The sequence below is a fragment of the Halyomorpha halys genome, unplaced genomic scaffold, assembly GCF_000696795.3.
Source record: "Halyomorpha halys isolate HHAL.00 unplaced genomic scaffold, Hhal_1.1 Scaffold1.1, whole genome shotgun sequence".
In the NCBI taxonomy this organism is placed as follows: Eukaryota; Metazoa; Arthropoda; class Insecta; order Hemiptera; family Pentatomidae; genus Halyomorpha; species Halyomorpha halys.
In genome coordinates, this window is record NW_027115366.1 from 1,402,097 (window position 1) to 1,419,209 (window position 17,113).

The 17,113-nt window shown below is 29.0% G+C and overlaps 1 protein-coding gene across 5 annotated transcripts in view; it reads right to left on the reverse strand.

Annotated features, from left to right (window-relative positions):
• The window catches only part of LOC106684341 (uncharacterized), a 31,398-nt gene that overhangs the window by 5,717 nt on the left and 8,568 nt on the right, over positions 1 to 17,113 (reverse strand). For all 5 annotated transcript variants that reach the window (XR_010844824.1, XM_067052424.1, XM_067052425.1 and 2 more), the window contains 10 exons: positions 15,307 to 15,477; positions 15,053 to 15,222; positions 11,371 to 11,532; positions 9,865 to 9,990; positions 9,708 to 9,783; positions 5,097 to 5,224; positions 4,614 to 4,773; positions 4,416 to 4,535; positions 1,762 to 1,841; positions 1,542 to 1,674 (listed from right to left, as the gene is read on the reverse strand). Coding sequence is in view for 4 of the 5 variants with exons in the window: in XM_067052424.1 (XP_066908525.1) it covers positions 1,542 to 1,674; positions 1,762 to 1,841; positions 4,416 to 4,535; positions 4,614 to 4,773; positions 5,097 to 5,224; positions 9,708 to 9,783; positions 9,865 to 9,990; positions 11,371 to 11,532; positions 15,053 to 15,222; positions 15,307 to 15,477 (1,326 nt within the window). In the remaining variant the exon portion in view is untranslated. The remainder of the gene's footprint in view (positions 1 to 1,541; positions 1,675 to 1,761; positions 1,842 to 4,415; positions 4,536 to 4,613; positions 4,774 to 5,096; positions 5,225 to 9,707; positions 9,784 to 9,864; positions 9,991 to 11,370; positions 11,533 to 15,052; positions 15,223 to 15,306; positions 15,478 to 17,113) is intronic.

A 17,113-nucleotide genomic window follows, 5' to 3' on the forward strand; every position in this document is an offset into this window, starting at 1 on the left:
TGTTTATACTTTCTTTTTATATTTTTCTATACTTACTGTGGTTGTTATCTTGTTTTGTTTTTAGCCCTGAAGAAGGCTAGAAACTAGCCGAAATGTTGGCACATTAAAATAAGTTAATCGTACTTATTTGTGTTTTTTATTGACCGCCCCCCCAACCATCTTCTCCTCATTATAAATCTTTTTTAGCCATATCTTAGTTTACTTTTATTTTATATTTTTACATTATTTTAGTTTTTTGTATCTTTTTTAGCCCTGATGAAGCTCTGCAAGCGTTGCCACACAATAAATAATTTAGATACATACAGCAGCTGTTTAACCTATCGTTTTGAAACTATTCTGTTCTTTTTTTGACCGTAACCCTGACGACCATCTTCTTCAAATAATAAATAGTTTAGTTACTATTTGAGTTATTTTTACCACACCCAGACCATCTACCTTTTATAGATATATTTTTGTTTATTTTTATTTGTATTACAAAGCAACATATGGGGTATTCATGATGTTGTGTTAAATGTTATATGTTTTACCATGTTAAATGTTATAACTATAGGATTGTGAGCAGCCCTATTTGAAGTCATGTTAAACGTTAAATGCATAAGAGTCCCTAGCGGATTTTCTCAGCAACTTGTTGTATAAGCCTTTATGTTTATAACCTTCCTTCTAGACCCTCATGCTATTGTTTACTTCAGTTTTGATTTAAGTAATTAATTAAAACATGCCTACAGTGAGTGAAAAGTGGAATTTGTGTGAAAGTTTAGCTTATGAGTGTCTTATTGATCTTCAAACTTGTGAAGAAGAGAATGAAGATGAGCTAATTGACAACTGTATTGAAAGTCACAACAACTAATATGGCGGCGATCTCAACTGGTCTATTGTGTGACGTCATTCTTGATTTAACTGACCAAGTAACAGACTCTCAGCCATGTTAAATGTTATTTCGTTTTACCACGGCAAAAGAAGGCAATTTTTTTCGATTTAACACGAGTTTTTCCATTTAACACGCTTTAACATAGATCATGAATACCCCTATAATATGATATGATTAAGTTATATGATATGTATAAATCATATTTTTTTATTTACCTTTTTAAATACAGATACTCATAACATTAGGTATCCACTGGTTATTATTTTATTTTTTATTTTTTATTCATCATTAAAATAAATAATACTAATGTGGTACAACCAAACAATATTTTTTATATTCATCTCTTTAAATAAAGATACACACTTCATGAAATATCTATTGGTTTTGTCCCAATGTGTCCCCGTGATAGGGACAAGATGTCCCTGTGCTACAAGGAAGCAATCCCATTTCCTGCATTTACCTTAGTCTACAAACAATTTGAAGTGGCGACTGGGACGTTTTGTCCCACTGGGAGTGAAAGGATTAAAGAATAAGCACTTGGCTAGTTTTCTGCTACAGCTCACCATTATCACAAAAAATACACTTGCCCCAGCTTACTATATTTAAATTTAGATTATAAGATATTAAACTGCCTGGTTATATTTGATTTAGATTGTATATATAGAGAAAGAACCTGTTGTTTTGCTACAACAAGCTGATAATTTTTCTCTTTTAGTGCTGAATTAAGAACTTCTTGAATTTTTTTCTGATTAATCAGTTTGCTTTCATAACCATTTACTGCTTTGACTAGCTTGTCAGTCGCAAATCTGAAAATTAGTGATAATAACATTAACAGATCTATAATTTTATTAAATTATATCATTTAATTGATAGTTGATATCAATAAATAATACCTAGCTGTTTGAATTGCCTTTTCCTTTTCTTGGCAAAGTTGTAAAATTTGTTGCTTCCAATCCGCATGCTTTTGACGCACCTGTTTAAAACAAATATCTTATAGAATCGGAAAAATAAAATGATATAGAGATGAAATTATAGGTTAGCCAGATTAAGACTAACCTGTTTAAATAAAGATAATATTCCATTATTAACCTAATAACTTATTATGTCTAAAAACAATTTTTTTTTCTATTTTTACTCTATTGTCATAAATGGAAAAAAAAAACATTACTGAAAATGTTTTATATATTTTTAATGTTGCCACATGGTAACAGTGGGTAATATAGACACAATAGAGGTAAAATAAAGTGTAAAACATTTATCCTTTAAAAATGTATTAATTCTTAAAAATTAAAAATTTCTTAAAAATGGTAAAAAATTACAATATGTTCCCCGCCGTCCTTCATACATCTCCGAGCTCCTTCAGTTCAAATCCTCTATTCGTTCCCGCAATACCTGTTCCCGGTCTTCAGATTTATACACAAGGGCCCACCGAACCGCTGCTTTCGATAGATCTTTCATTATCCGAGCCTCATCCTTATGGAACTCCATTCCTTCCAACATAAGTCGCTCCAATACCCTCCCGACCTTTAAATCCCGCCTGTTCAATCATGTCTTATCCATTCAGACCCCATAAAATTGTAAATTAATATAATTGTAAATATGTATGTTAACTATTATATCATTCTTAATTATTTTTACATCGTTTTCTTTTCTCATTTTTATTTATACATTTTTTTTTTTTATTGTTCAACTGATAAAAGTGAGAAAGTAACCTATAATTATTTTTTATAATGACTGTTTATATTTCTTTGTATTTTTTTGTATAAGTAACTCTGAGGCTCCTCAGCCCTCATTTATTGATTTGTCTGTATTATTCTAAAGGGACTCATCCCTGAATAAATAAAATATTATTATTATTATTATTATGTGAAATGGCTGAAAAAAAATTAGTAGATTTTCTTAAAACAAAGAAATTCTAAGCATCCAAATCTATATATTCACAGATCAAATAGACAGCTACTGTGTACAAATAAATCAATCTATTGCATATAAATTCATCATGCAGAGATCCCTCACCTCAAGTTATTAAAATAGAGTTCCCACAGAACATTCATCCCAACCAACAGATAAATATCTCATTTAGACCTAATACATACGGTTGAAAAACGTAATACTCTGTTGCGGAATTCAGGGAAGGGTTTTATAAACAAAGACAAAGAATTTATGAATGGAATATGGTCCGGGTGCGGTAAAAAAAAAAAATCAAATAGTAGAATTATACTATTTTATTGAGCCAACGTTTTGCCCCACGTTGCAGGGCTTCGTCAGGGCTGTTTTGACAGCAGTCAAAAATAAAGTCTACTAGTGTTTGTATCTTGAGGGCCCCGTGTGTTTTGTGACATACTGGAAGATTGTTGATTGACCGTGTGTATAGATGAATGGAATATGGTCCGGGTGCGGTAAAAAAAAAACTCAAATAGTAGAATTATACTATTTGAGTTTTTTTTTTTACCGCACCCGGACCATATTCCATTCATCTATACACACAGTCAATCAACAATCTTCCACAAAGAATTTATTATTCCATTAATAGACGCTACCACCAACTGCCTTAAACGAAGGTTTCCTGTCGAAGCAGCAGTGTAGCCATCTACTGTTTTATTTATAAATTAAATAATAATACCAATTTTCTACAACATACTCCCATTTAATTATGATCTCCCGTAATGCATTAATAATTATGCCTGTTTATTTCTGTTTTAGAGGGATGGGAGGAAAAAAAACAAACATGAAAATTGATTATGACTGGAAGCAATTAGGACAGCCTCTAAGAAGTTTGGACGTCAGAAAAAGAATTATTCACCCCTGAATCTGTTACATCTAGAAAATTAACAAAAATAATTTTCTAATTATTAAGAAAGAAAATAATTAATTTTTATTAATATATTCTTGTTTGAGAGTGGTTTAGTTTATTTAAAAACAAATTTGATCCTTTTTTTCTCAACTTTATTCTTTTTAAAACCTTCCAACCTTTCCGACCACTCAGGTCATTTTCAAGGATACCTTTACTTTGTTGTCATTTTCTCTTTTAAAATTCCTAAAAATGCCGGCAAATTGCCTTTGTCCCATCTATAACTTCTTCTATATAACTCTTTCTTAAATTTAAAACATGTATCAACCACTTCTCTTCTTTCTTTCAATTACATTTGCAAACTTTAAACAGAACCTACCTTGAACAGGTTAGTTTTTTTTTTTTTCTCAACTTTATTCTTTTTAAAACCTTCCAACGTTTCAACCACTCAGGTCATTTTCAAGGATACCTTTACTTTGTTGTCATTTTCTCTTTTAAAATTCCTAAAAACTGTCCTAACCTGTTGAAGGTAGGTTCTGTTTAAAGTTTGCAAATGTAAATGAAAGAAAGAAGAGAAGTGGTTGATACAATTTAAGAAAGAGTTATATAGAAGAAGTTATAGATGGGACAAAGGCAATTAGCCGGCATTTTTAGGAAAATGACCTGAGTGGTCGAAACGTTGGAAGGTTTTAAAAAGAATAAAGTTGTGAAAATAATTAATTTCATAACATGTATTTAAAAAAAAATCTTGTTTACCTTAGATTCCAGTTCCTTTAAAAATATCCTGTCTTGTGTCTTTTGTTCTTCACATTCTTTCAAAATTTTCTGCATATTTGCTACTGTATTTTGAAGTTTTTCTTTGGAGTTTTCTAAATCCTAAACATTACCAAAAAAAATTGAAGTTATAAGTTTTAAAAATTTCTAAAAAGGGATACACAATGTAAATCTTCATACAGTCACATCATCCATTAGCTGACGTTTTATAACTCTCTCCTCATCCAGAGACTTCTTCGTATTATCTGCTACGATTCTTAAACATTTTATTGTATCTGCCTGATCATTAAGCATTTTATCTTTTATTTTTACAGAGTCTTTCTCCTTTTCTAGTTCCATTCTGTTAAAAGGATCAAATATTAGCAATAGAAGAAAGCAAAATATTCTTTTCTTGTTTAGTTTTATAAATTAATAAACCTAAAAATGAACTTTAATGCTCATCATTGCATCATATAAAAAATAAAAGTATCAATATTAGTGGAAAGATTATTACTTTATAAATTAATATGAACTATTGAAACTAACCTATCTTTACATAAAAATTCCTAATTTGTCATTTGGTTCTTCCATACTACAATATTCACTAAACTGATTAAAATAATATATTTTATGATATGAATGATTATTATCATTATGATTTCAACTATAAAATTATCTATTCACCTTAATTGATCTCTAACTTTATCTTGCTCTGTTACTAAATTATGTAATTTATTATATTGCGCTTCAAGAGAGGCATACTGTTCTTTCGAAGATTCATATTCTTTCTTAGTTTTTTCATGTCGCTCATCCTAAAAAATTATTCCATCAGTATAAGTAGTATGGTTATATTATTATGTAATTGAATTATAAATATAGGTCAACTGAGCCTTTTAATGCCAAAGTTGTTTATAAAATGTTACTAAAGAAAATATAAAATTTATATTTACATAAAATTAGACTAAAGAAAATATAATAATAAGTTTAGAGAACCTGAAGGTTCTATGTCGATAACGCCAATCACTGTCTACATACATTCTCCAGTGACGCCTGTTCAAACCCTCGAAAAAAGAAAATATACAAACCTTAAAATATAATTGCTTTTTGATCTAATAAATTTTACCAATGGTTTAAATTACTAAATAACATATAAAAGCTTATAACTTATATAGAAAGTCCATACAAGGGCAAAAACAAGATATGTATGTTGAAACAATCAATTTTGAACAAATGGGAGGGAAAAAAAAATTGTAGTATTCTGAAACTTTCAACTACTGTTTTACTAAAATTTTTGATATCTCAATACTTCAAAACAGTGTTTAATGAATTTACATCACTTTGGCTCATTACGGTTCAATTACTGAATTATTTTTTTTAATATTATAGAAACAATAAAGCAAATGTGACTTCTATTGGCTGCTAGTCTAGAATCCTGATTTGGAATTGCAATGTGGAACTAAATATTGATTTCTAATAATTTTTTTTTTCTATTTGAGTGTTTCTTAATCACCATCGTCTTATCCATAATTATTTTTTTTTTCGAGTTTATTTTTTTATCAAAACATATTTATCTAACATTAATTTATCTCATAATATTGTAAACATATAAATTACAAAATCTATGTTTTTGAAAATACATAAATATATGATATTCATAAAATAATTTTTTTTTTTCATTATTAACTGATTATTCATGTACAAGATTAAAAATCTGGTGTACGCATTGCACAACTTTCACTTACCACTATACTTTGAGATGAAATTATTCCCTGTGCATTTCAAAACTGTTATTTCTTTATTATTCAGTATAGCAATACTTTCCCCTTACTATATATATCATATATAGCTAAGTAATAGTAAGGATTAATAGAATCCACATTAACAAATGGAAGATTTTCCGAGTGCGGTCAAATAAAAACTCAAATAGTGATTAAACTATTTATATTGATCCAACGTTTTGCCCCATCATGTTGCAGGGCTAAAAAAGATACAAACAATTGAACGATGTAAACATAAGTAAAAAAGTAAATGAAAAATCAAAAGGGTATACAATGAAACATAAAAATTAAATAAGAATAATAAAAGATTAAAGTCACTTAATGAAAACAGAAATAATATCAAATAAAAAGAAGAAAGTACAAACTAAGAGATGGAAAAAGGGGGATAAGAATAAAGGAAGAAAATCAACGAGACTGAAAATGTAACTTTAGACAGAAAGTCAGAGCCAAAGTGAACCGTTATTGACAGGACGTATTTGGAAGAGTGAGGATTGGCAGTTAAAGTACATTATATTTGAAAATAATTTTGTTGTAAACAGTATAGAAAATATTAAAATTAGGTAAACATTAAATGGTAATATATATAATAGGGAGGAAGAAATTAAATATTAAAAAAAAAATTATAAGTGCATATGGATGGTTAAAAGAATGGATACAATAAATATAATATGATAAAGAAAGACAATATACAAAATAAACAGGGGGGTACAGGGGTATGTATATTATATAATAGAAACATTGATAATAAAGTAATTAATCTAAGTATAATTAAGTTGGAAGTAACATACGAATATAAATTAAAAATAAGACATATAAATATAAAAGAAAAAGAAAGAATAGTAAATATAAAATATATTGTAATAAAATTACATTAAGTAAGGGGGTGAGAATTTAGAAAATAAAATTAGAATAAAATACATGACAGGAAAGTGGGCTTCTGAAATGCAGAATGTAGAGAAAAGAAGAATTATGTGGGTTTTGTAAGGTTTCAAATGTGTTGGTATGTCAAGGAGATGCAGTCTTTATCCACTTTATGATTAACGGAATTCTCTGTTAAATTTATGTTAATGGACTCTGAGATAAGGCGTTTTTTATGGTTGGGAACAGTAGAAATTGAATTGAAGTATTATCAAAGTTAAAAGCATGAATGAAGTTTAAAGCTTGTTCTGAAAATTTAGAGGCAAATGGGTTACAGGAGTTCATGGAAGTTTCTTCCTGGGAAATACGGTTTTTATGTTGATTGATACAACATTAAACACAAAAGCGAAACGTTGGCTCATCATAAATAGTTTAATCAAATGTAATATCCTCTTTTATGAGTAAATAGTTATTTTTTATATGTAAATGATTTCTGGTGTTATATGTTATGTTTCTTTTCAATATGCTTATTTGTAGTATTAACTTAAAAGCAAACTAATCAATTTTGTTCAGTAAAATATATAGTCACAAAAGATATCGTTCAAAGCCAAGATGATGGCATGTTTCCTGCAAAACGTCCGTTGAATCACGGCCATGTCGAGAAGATTCAAATATTTTAAAAACTTTATTTTAACTTCCCATCCTTATTGAAATTATAATACATTTAAGAAAAAATATAAGTCAAGAATAAGTGTTGAAGAATAAAGTTCATATCGGAAATCATAGGAAAAAAACATAAAACCGTAGTGCTACAATCGATGTTGAGAACTAACCCTGAGAGAAGGGGAAAGAAGAGAGCTTGGTTTTTGGATCATTTGTTGCTTAGGCGGGAGATAGATGACATGGCTTAGAGGCAGGATGTCCTGTGAGATCACTTAGACTCTCAGTGGTAGACATCTTGAAAAAAGAAAACATCGAAGAGTCACCCAAGAAGAAGGGGCTCTTTGTTGTGGATCGCCAGTGAATGAGAAAGAAAACAGAAAACTTTCCATCGTCTAAAGAAAATTGTATAAATTGGTTAGTGTTGAACAAAATAGAGTTGAAGCAGATTTGAAAAGGTAGCTAATAAATAATTTAATTCTGTGTCATTCGTAGCTGAATTATGTACGGATTGTCTAGAAACCCGCTCTGAGATTAAGGGTCTATAATATTATATATAATTAAAAATAATAATTCTCATATTTATTTAATATTAAAGCTTCTCATTTGAACCCAAGCTATACCTAACATATAAGAATTAAGTTAAAACTATATCAAATTCCTTTTATTTCATATAATTAATTTTTTAATATTACACACTATTAGAGTTTTTATTTGATCGCACCCATCTTCCATTTATTATTACACACAGTCAATCAGCGATCTTCCAGCAGTTCACATTAATATATCACGTTATTGAATAAAATTGTAGAGGTATAATTGGAGAAGTTTGTCGGGAGTGCGGTCAGCAAAGAACAACATAAATAAACAAAACCATATTTATTTATTTTATGCGACGTTTCGACCTGAGTTTCAGGTCTTCATCAGGGTTATAGAACAAAAGAGATAACAACAACATTTAGAGTAACATACAATTGAAAAGGAATAGTATACAAACAAATTTAGAATTATACAAAATATTGAATTAAATCATAAATGATAAAAAATTGATAACTGATAATTGAATAGTACAAAATTTTAATTGATTGATAATCGTGGAATTGAACGGTAGTAAATTGAAAACAGTGACAGATGAAATATAATATCAGTAGAAAAGGAATAGTATACAAACAAATTTAGAATTATACAAATATAAATGATTAAATCATAAATGATAAAAAATTGATAACTGATAATTGAATAGTACAAAATTTTAATTGATTGATAATCGTGGAATTGTCAGGTATAACTCATAACTCAGGTCGAAACGTCGGCATAAAATAAATAAATATGGTTTTGTTTATTTATGTTGTTCTTTGCTGACCGCACCTCCCCGACAAACTTCTCCAATCATTAATCTACGGTCAACTATCTACACCTCATTGTAGTGGTATAGTTCGTTAAAATTATAACTAAATGTAGTAAAAGCTTAAGGAGGCTAAAATAATCTACTCCACAAACAAACGAACTTCCTCCTTGGAATAGTTACCAGCATTACCTGTATTTTGTCAATTTAGTTTACTTTTTAATAATGAAACCTCCTTTAATTACATCATGCATCATAGATTAGTAATAATGAAATATTTATTAATTAATTCGAATTTTATTTATGAATAAATGAAATTTTATTTGTTTTTTATAAAATATACTAAATAACTTTTGAAATTCAATAAATTAAATCGGCTTGAGAACAATAACTATTTTTCTATCACTCTATGACTAAGTAATTACTTCACACTAGTCATTTGCTTATGGTATTTTTATTTATTTTTTTTATGATATATAAGCTTACTATCAGACATGGATACGACCCTTATTCACGAATGAACCATTGATGAATAAATATCGTATCCATGATAATTTTATATATTAGTTTCAACTATAGCTAATTTTTGCCCATCTCTGCTTACTAGTAAATAGAATAGAAAACTTTATAACCTGAAACTAAATAAAAAATTACATTGCGTTTAGTTGTATCCTTAAATGATTTAATTTGTTCCTCTTGCTGTTTTTTTCTTTCAGCTACTTCCTCTAATCTAAATTATTAAAGAAAAAAAATTAATTTTCAAAATTGAATTCTTAGAAGCTGGAAGAAAAATATTAAAGATAATTGTTACTCAGATTTCAGGTCCTTCAGTTCATTCTCCAATTCTATCTTTTCTTTCTCAATTTTATCGATTATCGATTCCTTATTCTTTATATTTAAAAGTGCTTCATTATACATCTCGCTTATTTCCCTATACCTACAATAAAAAAATTTATATTTTAAAGAATTATCGCATGTATGAGGAGCATTATGCGTGCATAGTACTGATACAAAGAGAAGTATCTAAAGCCTTTGAAGCCTGAACAGTTCTGAGAGTTGGACTCTCACCAATACTGTTTAACTTAGCACTAGAAAAAGTGATTAGAAGAACATCATGCGAAAATAGTGGGGTGCACGTCAGAATGAAACATAAAGTACTAGCGTATGTGGACGACATTGCAGTCCTAGGAAGAAACCGAGATAACATGGAAAGACTCTAATAAGAGATGGAGAGGAAATCGGCTTGGAATTTAATGAAGATAAAACAAGTTATATGATTATAAGCTGAATAATCCACCCTAACAATATGGTTTGCATGGATGGCAAATCGTTTCTGAAAATAGACAGTTTGAAATACTTCAGCTCCACAAAAAATGATCAACGGACTAAGATAAAACAAGCTTGAACAGAGCTTTCTTCTGTTTGTCAAGAATACTGAAATCCCCAAAAATCTGAAGCTAAGAGCATATTAATGCCATGATAAAGCCATAAGGCTGTGAGACTCTGGTAAAAAAAAATTTATAAAATTAAATAATTTTTTAAGAAGGAAATTATTGGTTATTACTAAACAATTTTAATGTATAAACTAGTTCAATTTAACAAAAATTAGGAATTGAAAATATCAATCACCGCAGAATAAACTCTGATACGAGTTGTATTTATTTCAATCATTGTCTTATTTCTATAGGACTTGAGATCATTTGAATATGCAGGTGCCTATTTCAAATTAATCATAATGAGATATAATTATTTAATGCAAATTTTAAAAATGAATTTTTTCCAAACAAAAATTTATCTTGTTTATACTTTTTTCAGCCAACTCTATTACTGATTAGCCTATTATAGTCTATCATATATTGATTAAATTATTTATCAAGGGATATTACTGACAGATTTCTAGAGGTTTTCGCTGTGATATATTGATTTTCTTTATACATTTGAATACTAAATTCAAACAAAACACTAAAGATGTTTAGTTGTATATTTATTTTAGAAGTTTTACCCATAAAAAATATTTCTGATATTTAAATATTATAAACTCTATATTCAACCTTAAATTAACCTCATATGGACCTTGGCTATTATAAAGGGTTAATTAAGTTTCTTAGAATAGCTTGTTGAATAATAGAGACATTTTAATCATAAAAACTGAGGTAAGTTTTGAGGTGAATCCCCCCTACAATAAACTATCACAAATCTCAGTCTTAAAACATAAAGCAGCAAAGTGGTATTCTTTAATATGATTTTTAAATCACTTTTTATAATTATGATTTTTATTTTTTATTTGTATGTTAACGAAAGATGCAATGGAATTTACCTCTTGTCAGCATTATTGGTTGCAGCCTCTATTTCTTTGAGGAGTCCATTGCAACGATTCCTCAATTCCATTTCTTTCTTCTTTTTTTCATGTTGAAGCTCCCCATAAGCTCTTTTGTGCTTTTCCAATAATTTCACAACTTCTGGATCGTTTATAGAACTTCTGACCATATTGAAAAGCACACAATTATTTAAAAAATATTTTATCAATTTAAGAAAAAAAAATTATTCCTAAGCAGTAAGATGAAATTAAATAAAACAAAAGTTTTCCATTTTATAGAGGCTGGATGTGTTCCAGACATTAAAATACACAAAGGATTAATAAAACAGAAAGTAAAGTTTACCAATTATAGCTGAATTGAAGTTAGATATACAGTGATAGTATAGTTTACCCCAAATATCCTGGAACCAACCGGCGAAATTATTTTTTTATAAGCTATATTAATAATCTTTCAAGAATCTATACATTGTCTAATAATTATTTTTAATGGCTAATCTTAAATGAAAATTCTAACTTATTTTTACATTATTAAGTAATCAATCATTTAAAATGTAAATATTTAATATTACTGTAATATTATAAATCATTTATTAAGCTAAAGCTTATTTTATAATCTTCAATTATTAAACCATTTGTCTGATTTTTTTTTTTATAATTATAACCTTAACTAGGTCAATCTTTCATAACATTTATTTATTTTCTTGTATCAATAAGTTAATCTTTTCCCATTTTGTTCCTTTAACAATTGCTGTTTCTTAGCAACACACATCTATTTGTCTTTTGAAATTAAATTACTGATATTTGGTATTTAAGAGAGACAGATTTATCACGGATAAAGTGCAATTATCAAAGAGACAAAATAAAAAGGAAGGGTAAATAGACTAGAGGGGATATTAATTAGAAATAAATAGGATTAGGAACATAGTATTTTTTTTTTATTATTTATTTATTGTAATTTACAACTGTACAAAATAATACAATAGGTAAATATGTAGTATGTTTCATATACACTTGAAAATCTTGGGAAGGAACCACCCATTGGTGGTACTTCAAACATTAATTTAAACTAGAAGGTCCCGTGGCCATCTTCTTTTCAGACGCCTCGGTGGATTATCAGGGATTGTTAAGGATGAAAGATTAAGAATTAATGGGTTAGGATGGTTAAGGAGTTTGGAATAAAAAGACGCATATCTGTTTTGGGTCAAATCTGCAACGAATGGGATGTTAAGGTCTTTATGAATGAGTTTATTTGTGACGTAATAAGGAGCATCAAGGATTTTACGTAGGATTTTGGATTGTAACGATTGGATGCGGGAAGAATTTGATGGTTTGGTGGAGCCCCAGAGCTCAATTCCATATGTCCAAATTGGTCTGATTATTGTAGTGTATACTAATTTTTTGTAATGAATGGGAAGTTTAGAGCGTTTGTCAAGTAAGTGTTGTAGCAATCGGAATCTACGAGCAGTTTCTTGTCGTTTCAGTCTTGTGTGTGGATTCCAAGTAAGTCTCTTGTCAAGATGGAGTCCTAAGTATCGAATCTGTTCAACAGGTGTTAGTGGTAGGAACATAGTATGAAATAAGTATTTTTTAATATGAACAAAATTGTTAATAAATAAGAGAAACATAACGTTTATGTTGTCGAGGTAATTGTGCACAATTAAATTAGTTTCAACTCCAATCGAAAATGTGAGATACTCTATACCAGAAGGCCTTGACTAAGTGTGTTCATAGGTTAGGAGAGGTCCTTACGACAGGAAGAAAAGGTTTAGGAAGGTGGAGAGATTCAGAGTAGGTAGAAGTGAATTAAAAGTCCAATAATCATTTCTAAAAATTGTACTAGAAAGTACTGATTCACTATGTATAGTTGTTAGTGCCTCCCAAAGAGAATTCCCTAAAGGGGAAATTCACACTTCAGTTTTTTTTTTCTAACCTTTTCATTGTTTCAATATGTACAGTTTACAAATATATACAATACCAAAAGAATATATATACATATTTACATTGCATCTTGATTTGCCATATGGCATTATAAGACTTGTTTACAGGATAGGCTGAAGGCGGGATTACATAGGTGGCATAATAGCCGGGGGCTAACATAAGAATGGGAGGGACCATTCCGGCTGGAAATGGACACTTCAGTTTGTCAGGTTGTGCTAATTTATCTCTCTGGGACTATTAAACATCATCAAGAGATGCTATGTGTAAGATGCATCTTTTAGTGGACCAGAAGATTCTATTGTAATCTTTATTTATTCAAATAATACATTTAGAAATATAATACTTAATGTGGTTATTAATTTTTACAATCAAATTATTTATAAGAAATAATACATTGTTTTTGTTATCATTGTAGTTTATATCTTAGCTAGCAGATTGTGTCAGCTCTAATGATCAAGGATGGTTGCTTTGTGATTCACAGAATTAGATCAAACATAGATGGGGATTAATTAAGGAATAAGTATTTTTTCATAGATAGGAACTGTAGCTAAGATACTATTTCATCCAAATTAAAAGAACGGTTAAGGAATAGAGTGTGCTCAGAAGTTTAGAATTTATAATATCATTAATTTTATTTATTTTTATTACATTTGCCATATTTTCTGCTTAATTGTATCTTGTCCTTTCCATAAGTCGGCATCCAATAAATAGTTTCTACTATTTTGTTGTTCTTCTTGACTGCCAACAAGGCCATTCTCCTAAATAATATTAACCTTCGGCTTGAATTCTCTGACCTTAACTGGGCATTGAATGACCATGTTGGATGAGGTTTATAAAAAATTTAGTGAAAATGGAGATACCATAGAATGCTTATATTTCAAGCCTAAAATTTCTGGTGCATAGACAACAATGTTGAAGTTTGATAAACAACTTACTAGAGGTCTCCTTTAAATGGATACCTTTAGTCCCCTTAACAAAATTTTCATATTATAAATATATTTTTTAATTTAACACCCTAGATACTATTCTTAGCAAGTTAAAGTAAATTCTTTTAGTAAGGGAAAGCATAAAGGAGCATTTTATTAGAGAAGCTAATGGTATTCATCTTCGGTAAGGTTTTCCTTAGAGACATTTATATATATGGACCTAATCCTTTACTGTCCAGAACTCTCTTTTTGCTCTATTTACTCCTATCTGGTCAGTTTTGACACCCTATAGGTAATAAACCTATACTAACCAGAGTGCAAGGATCAATTTTCTATTCCATGGAGCCGCCAGAAAATTAAAGTCAACCTACCGTCTCGACTCAATCAGCTACAACGACCTGAGTCTGTAGCTGAGTAAGTTAAGGTTTCTACCTTAGCAGCCTCATTACAGTAGTGGTGCTGATTCAAATCTGGTCTGGAAGGTATACTTCTATTTTGTGGTGGTCCCATGGAATGAAAACTAGACCCAATCTCATACCATGGTTAGAATAGGTTGGTTATCTGTAGATAATTCCTCCATCTCCCCCCATATGTCAGAAATGACAAGGCAAGGAAAAAAAAATAGCTAACTATTTTTTATTTATGACCCCCTTTCTGGTCATTTCTGATATACGGGGATTATCTACTGGTGACCAACATATTCTAACCATGCTGATGGGTCAAGTATTCATTTCGTGGGGCCGCCTAATATAATTGGATAATTAATAATTGCACAAATAGCTAATAGTTCATTAAAAAAAAATTAAGTTTAAACTCACTTTGCTATAAAATCATTACATTGCTTCATTTTTTCAATCAGCTCCTTTTCAGCTCGTTCTGCACGTTCCACCAAAGTTTTGACTAAGTCAGACGAAATCTCCTTCGATTCTTTGGAACACTTCAGTTCCATCTCGAGAGCTGCTTTTTCAGATTTTAATTTTTGTATTTCCTAAAATAAAATGAAGTGTCATTTAATCTCATAATACTTCTTTATAATATATAATTTACCTAAAATATTTAAGACATGGTTTACTTGTGCGGTATTGGTAGTGACATTTTCCCGAAATTGATCTGCCATAGCTACTGCCAATTTCCTTCCTTCTTCCAACTTTGTAATAATTTTCTGACTTTCTTCAAGATTCTTTTTCAGTTCTGAAACCATTTTTTCAGCTTCTAGCCTTTTGGCACGTTCTTCATTCAGTTCCTTAAAAAATTAAACTGAAACTATTGATGCATTTCATAAAATTCAAAGTCAGAGTAATTTATTTTGTTTACATTGAACCACTGTTTAAAATATGGGAAAAAATGGTGCCATTACAATGACAATGAAACAATCAATAGCATTAAAAAATGATCAAATTTAAAATGATGTTTTTACCACATATTTGTAAAATAAAAATTTTGTCAAAATTTATATTTTCAATTTAAATTATCTTTTAATTTACAATTGGTCTGATCAATATGAATACATCTCAACATTTTTAACCAAACTTTTTAAAATTGTTTACAGTGACTTAATAATTGTCAGTTTTTTATTAATAATATGTCCATCAGAGATGGGCAAAAATTAGCTAGGGATGAAACTAATATCTGAAATTGCCATAGAAACGACACTTATTCGTTAATAAACCATTGATTAATAAACATCGTATCCATGGCAATATTATCTATTAGTTTCAAATATAGCTATTTTTGCCCAACACTGATGTCCATATATAAACACACAATTGAAAAGTTGAGCAGAAGAACATGCTATATGAAATCAAAATGGAAATTTTCATGGAAGAATGTTTTTAAATAATCCTTTCTATCATACATAATGCCTTATATATTATTTCTAAAACTTAAAATTAAGGTATTTTTAAGAAGTTGAAAATTTAAATCCCAGCCTTCTTAATGAAAATTTAAAATCATTTAATACAATTAGCTTTCTCAAAGATCTTCAATTATGTACAAAATTTTTGTTTTGAAATTATAATAGTTTAGTTTTGTTTTTTTTATGTGTGCATAAATATAGAGAAAATTTATCGAGTTTAATTTGACTCAAACAATTAATTTGATTAACACCATTAATATTATAAATTAAACAATAAAGTTTATTAACACATGATTCTGGTGTTTTATGTACACTTTGAATCTTTATTGCATGATTTTGGGTTTTATATTGTATGTTTTTTTTTTTTTACAGTACAAAAGTCTCTATTCATAATATTTATATAATTAGATCAATTTACATTTGTATCAAAATAAGCAAATATAATAATAAATCAATTATATATAATAGAAATAAATAGATATCAATTATTTTCCAAAATGTTTTATCAACTAAAGGAATATTTATTTATTCATTGTTTCTTGTAACAGTTCTCCATTAGTCAATTTGAACTTTATTTTACATTAGTTCCATTTAAAATCCAAAATTGTAATTAATTTTTTCCAACAGTTATTTTATAATTTTTATTTTTTTTCTAAAGTTTTTTTTTTCGGCCAAGACTCCCATTGGAGTCCTTATACTGCCTAACCATGGTTGGGGGTCAAAGTTCTTCATTTTGTGGGACCGCCACTCAATGAAAAAAGTCAACATCGCAGGCCGGATTTGAACCGACACCGCCAATAGACATCAAATTGGTAAGATTGTGTCTTAACCACTGAGCTATGGGTGGCCCTAATTTTCTAAAGTTAAAAAGCATTGACTCATTCAATGTTAACCCTGATGAAGTTCTTCTAAGTGGGGTGTATGTAACATCGGCAAATAAATAGTTGTTAACTATATTCCTTTTTCACCACACCTCCGACCATCTCCTTCATATTTTGAAAATACAGTCAATCATTTATATATA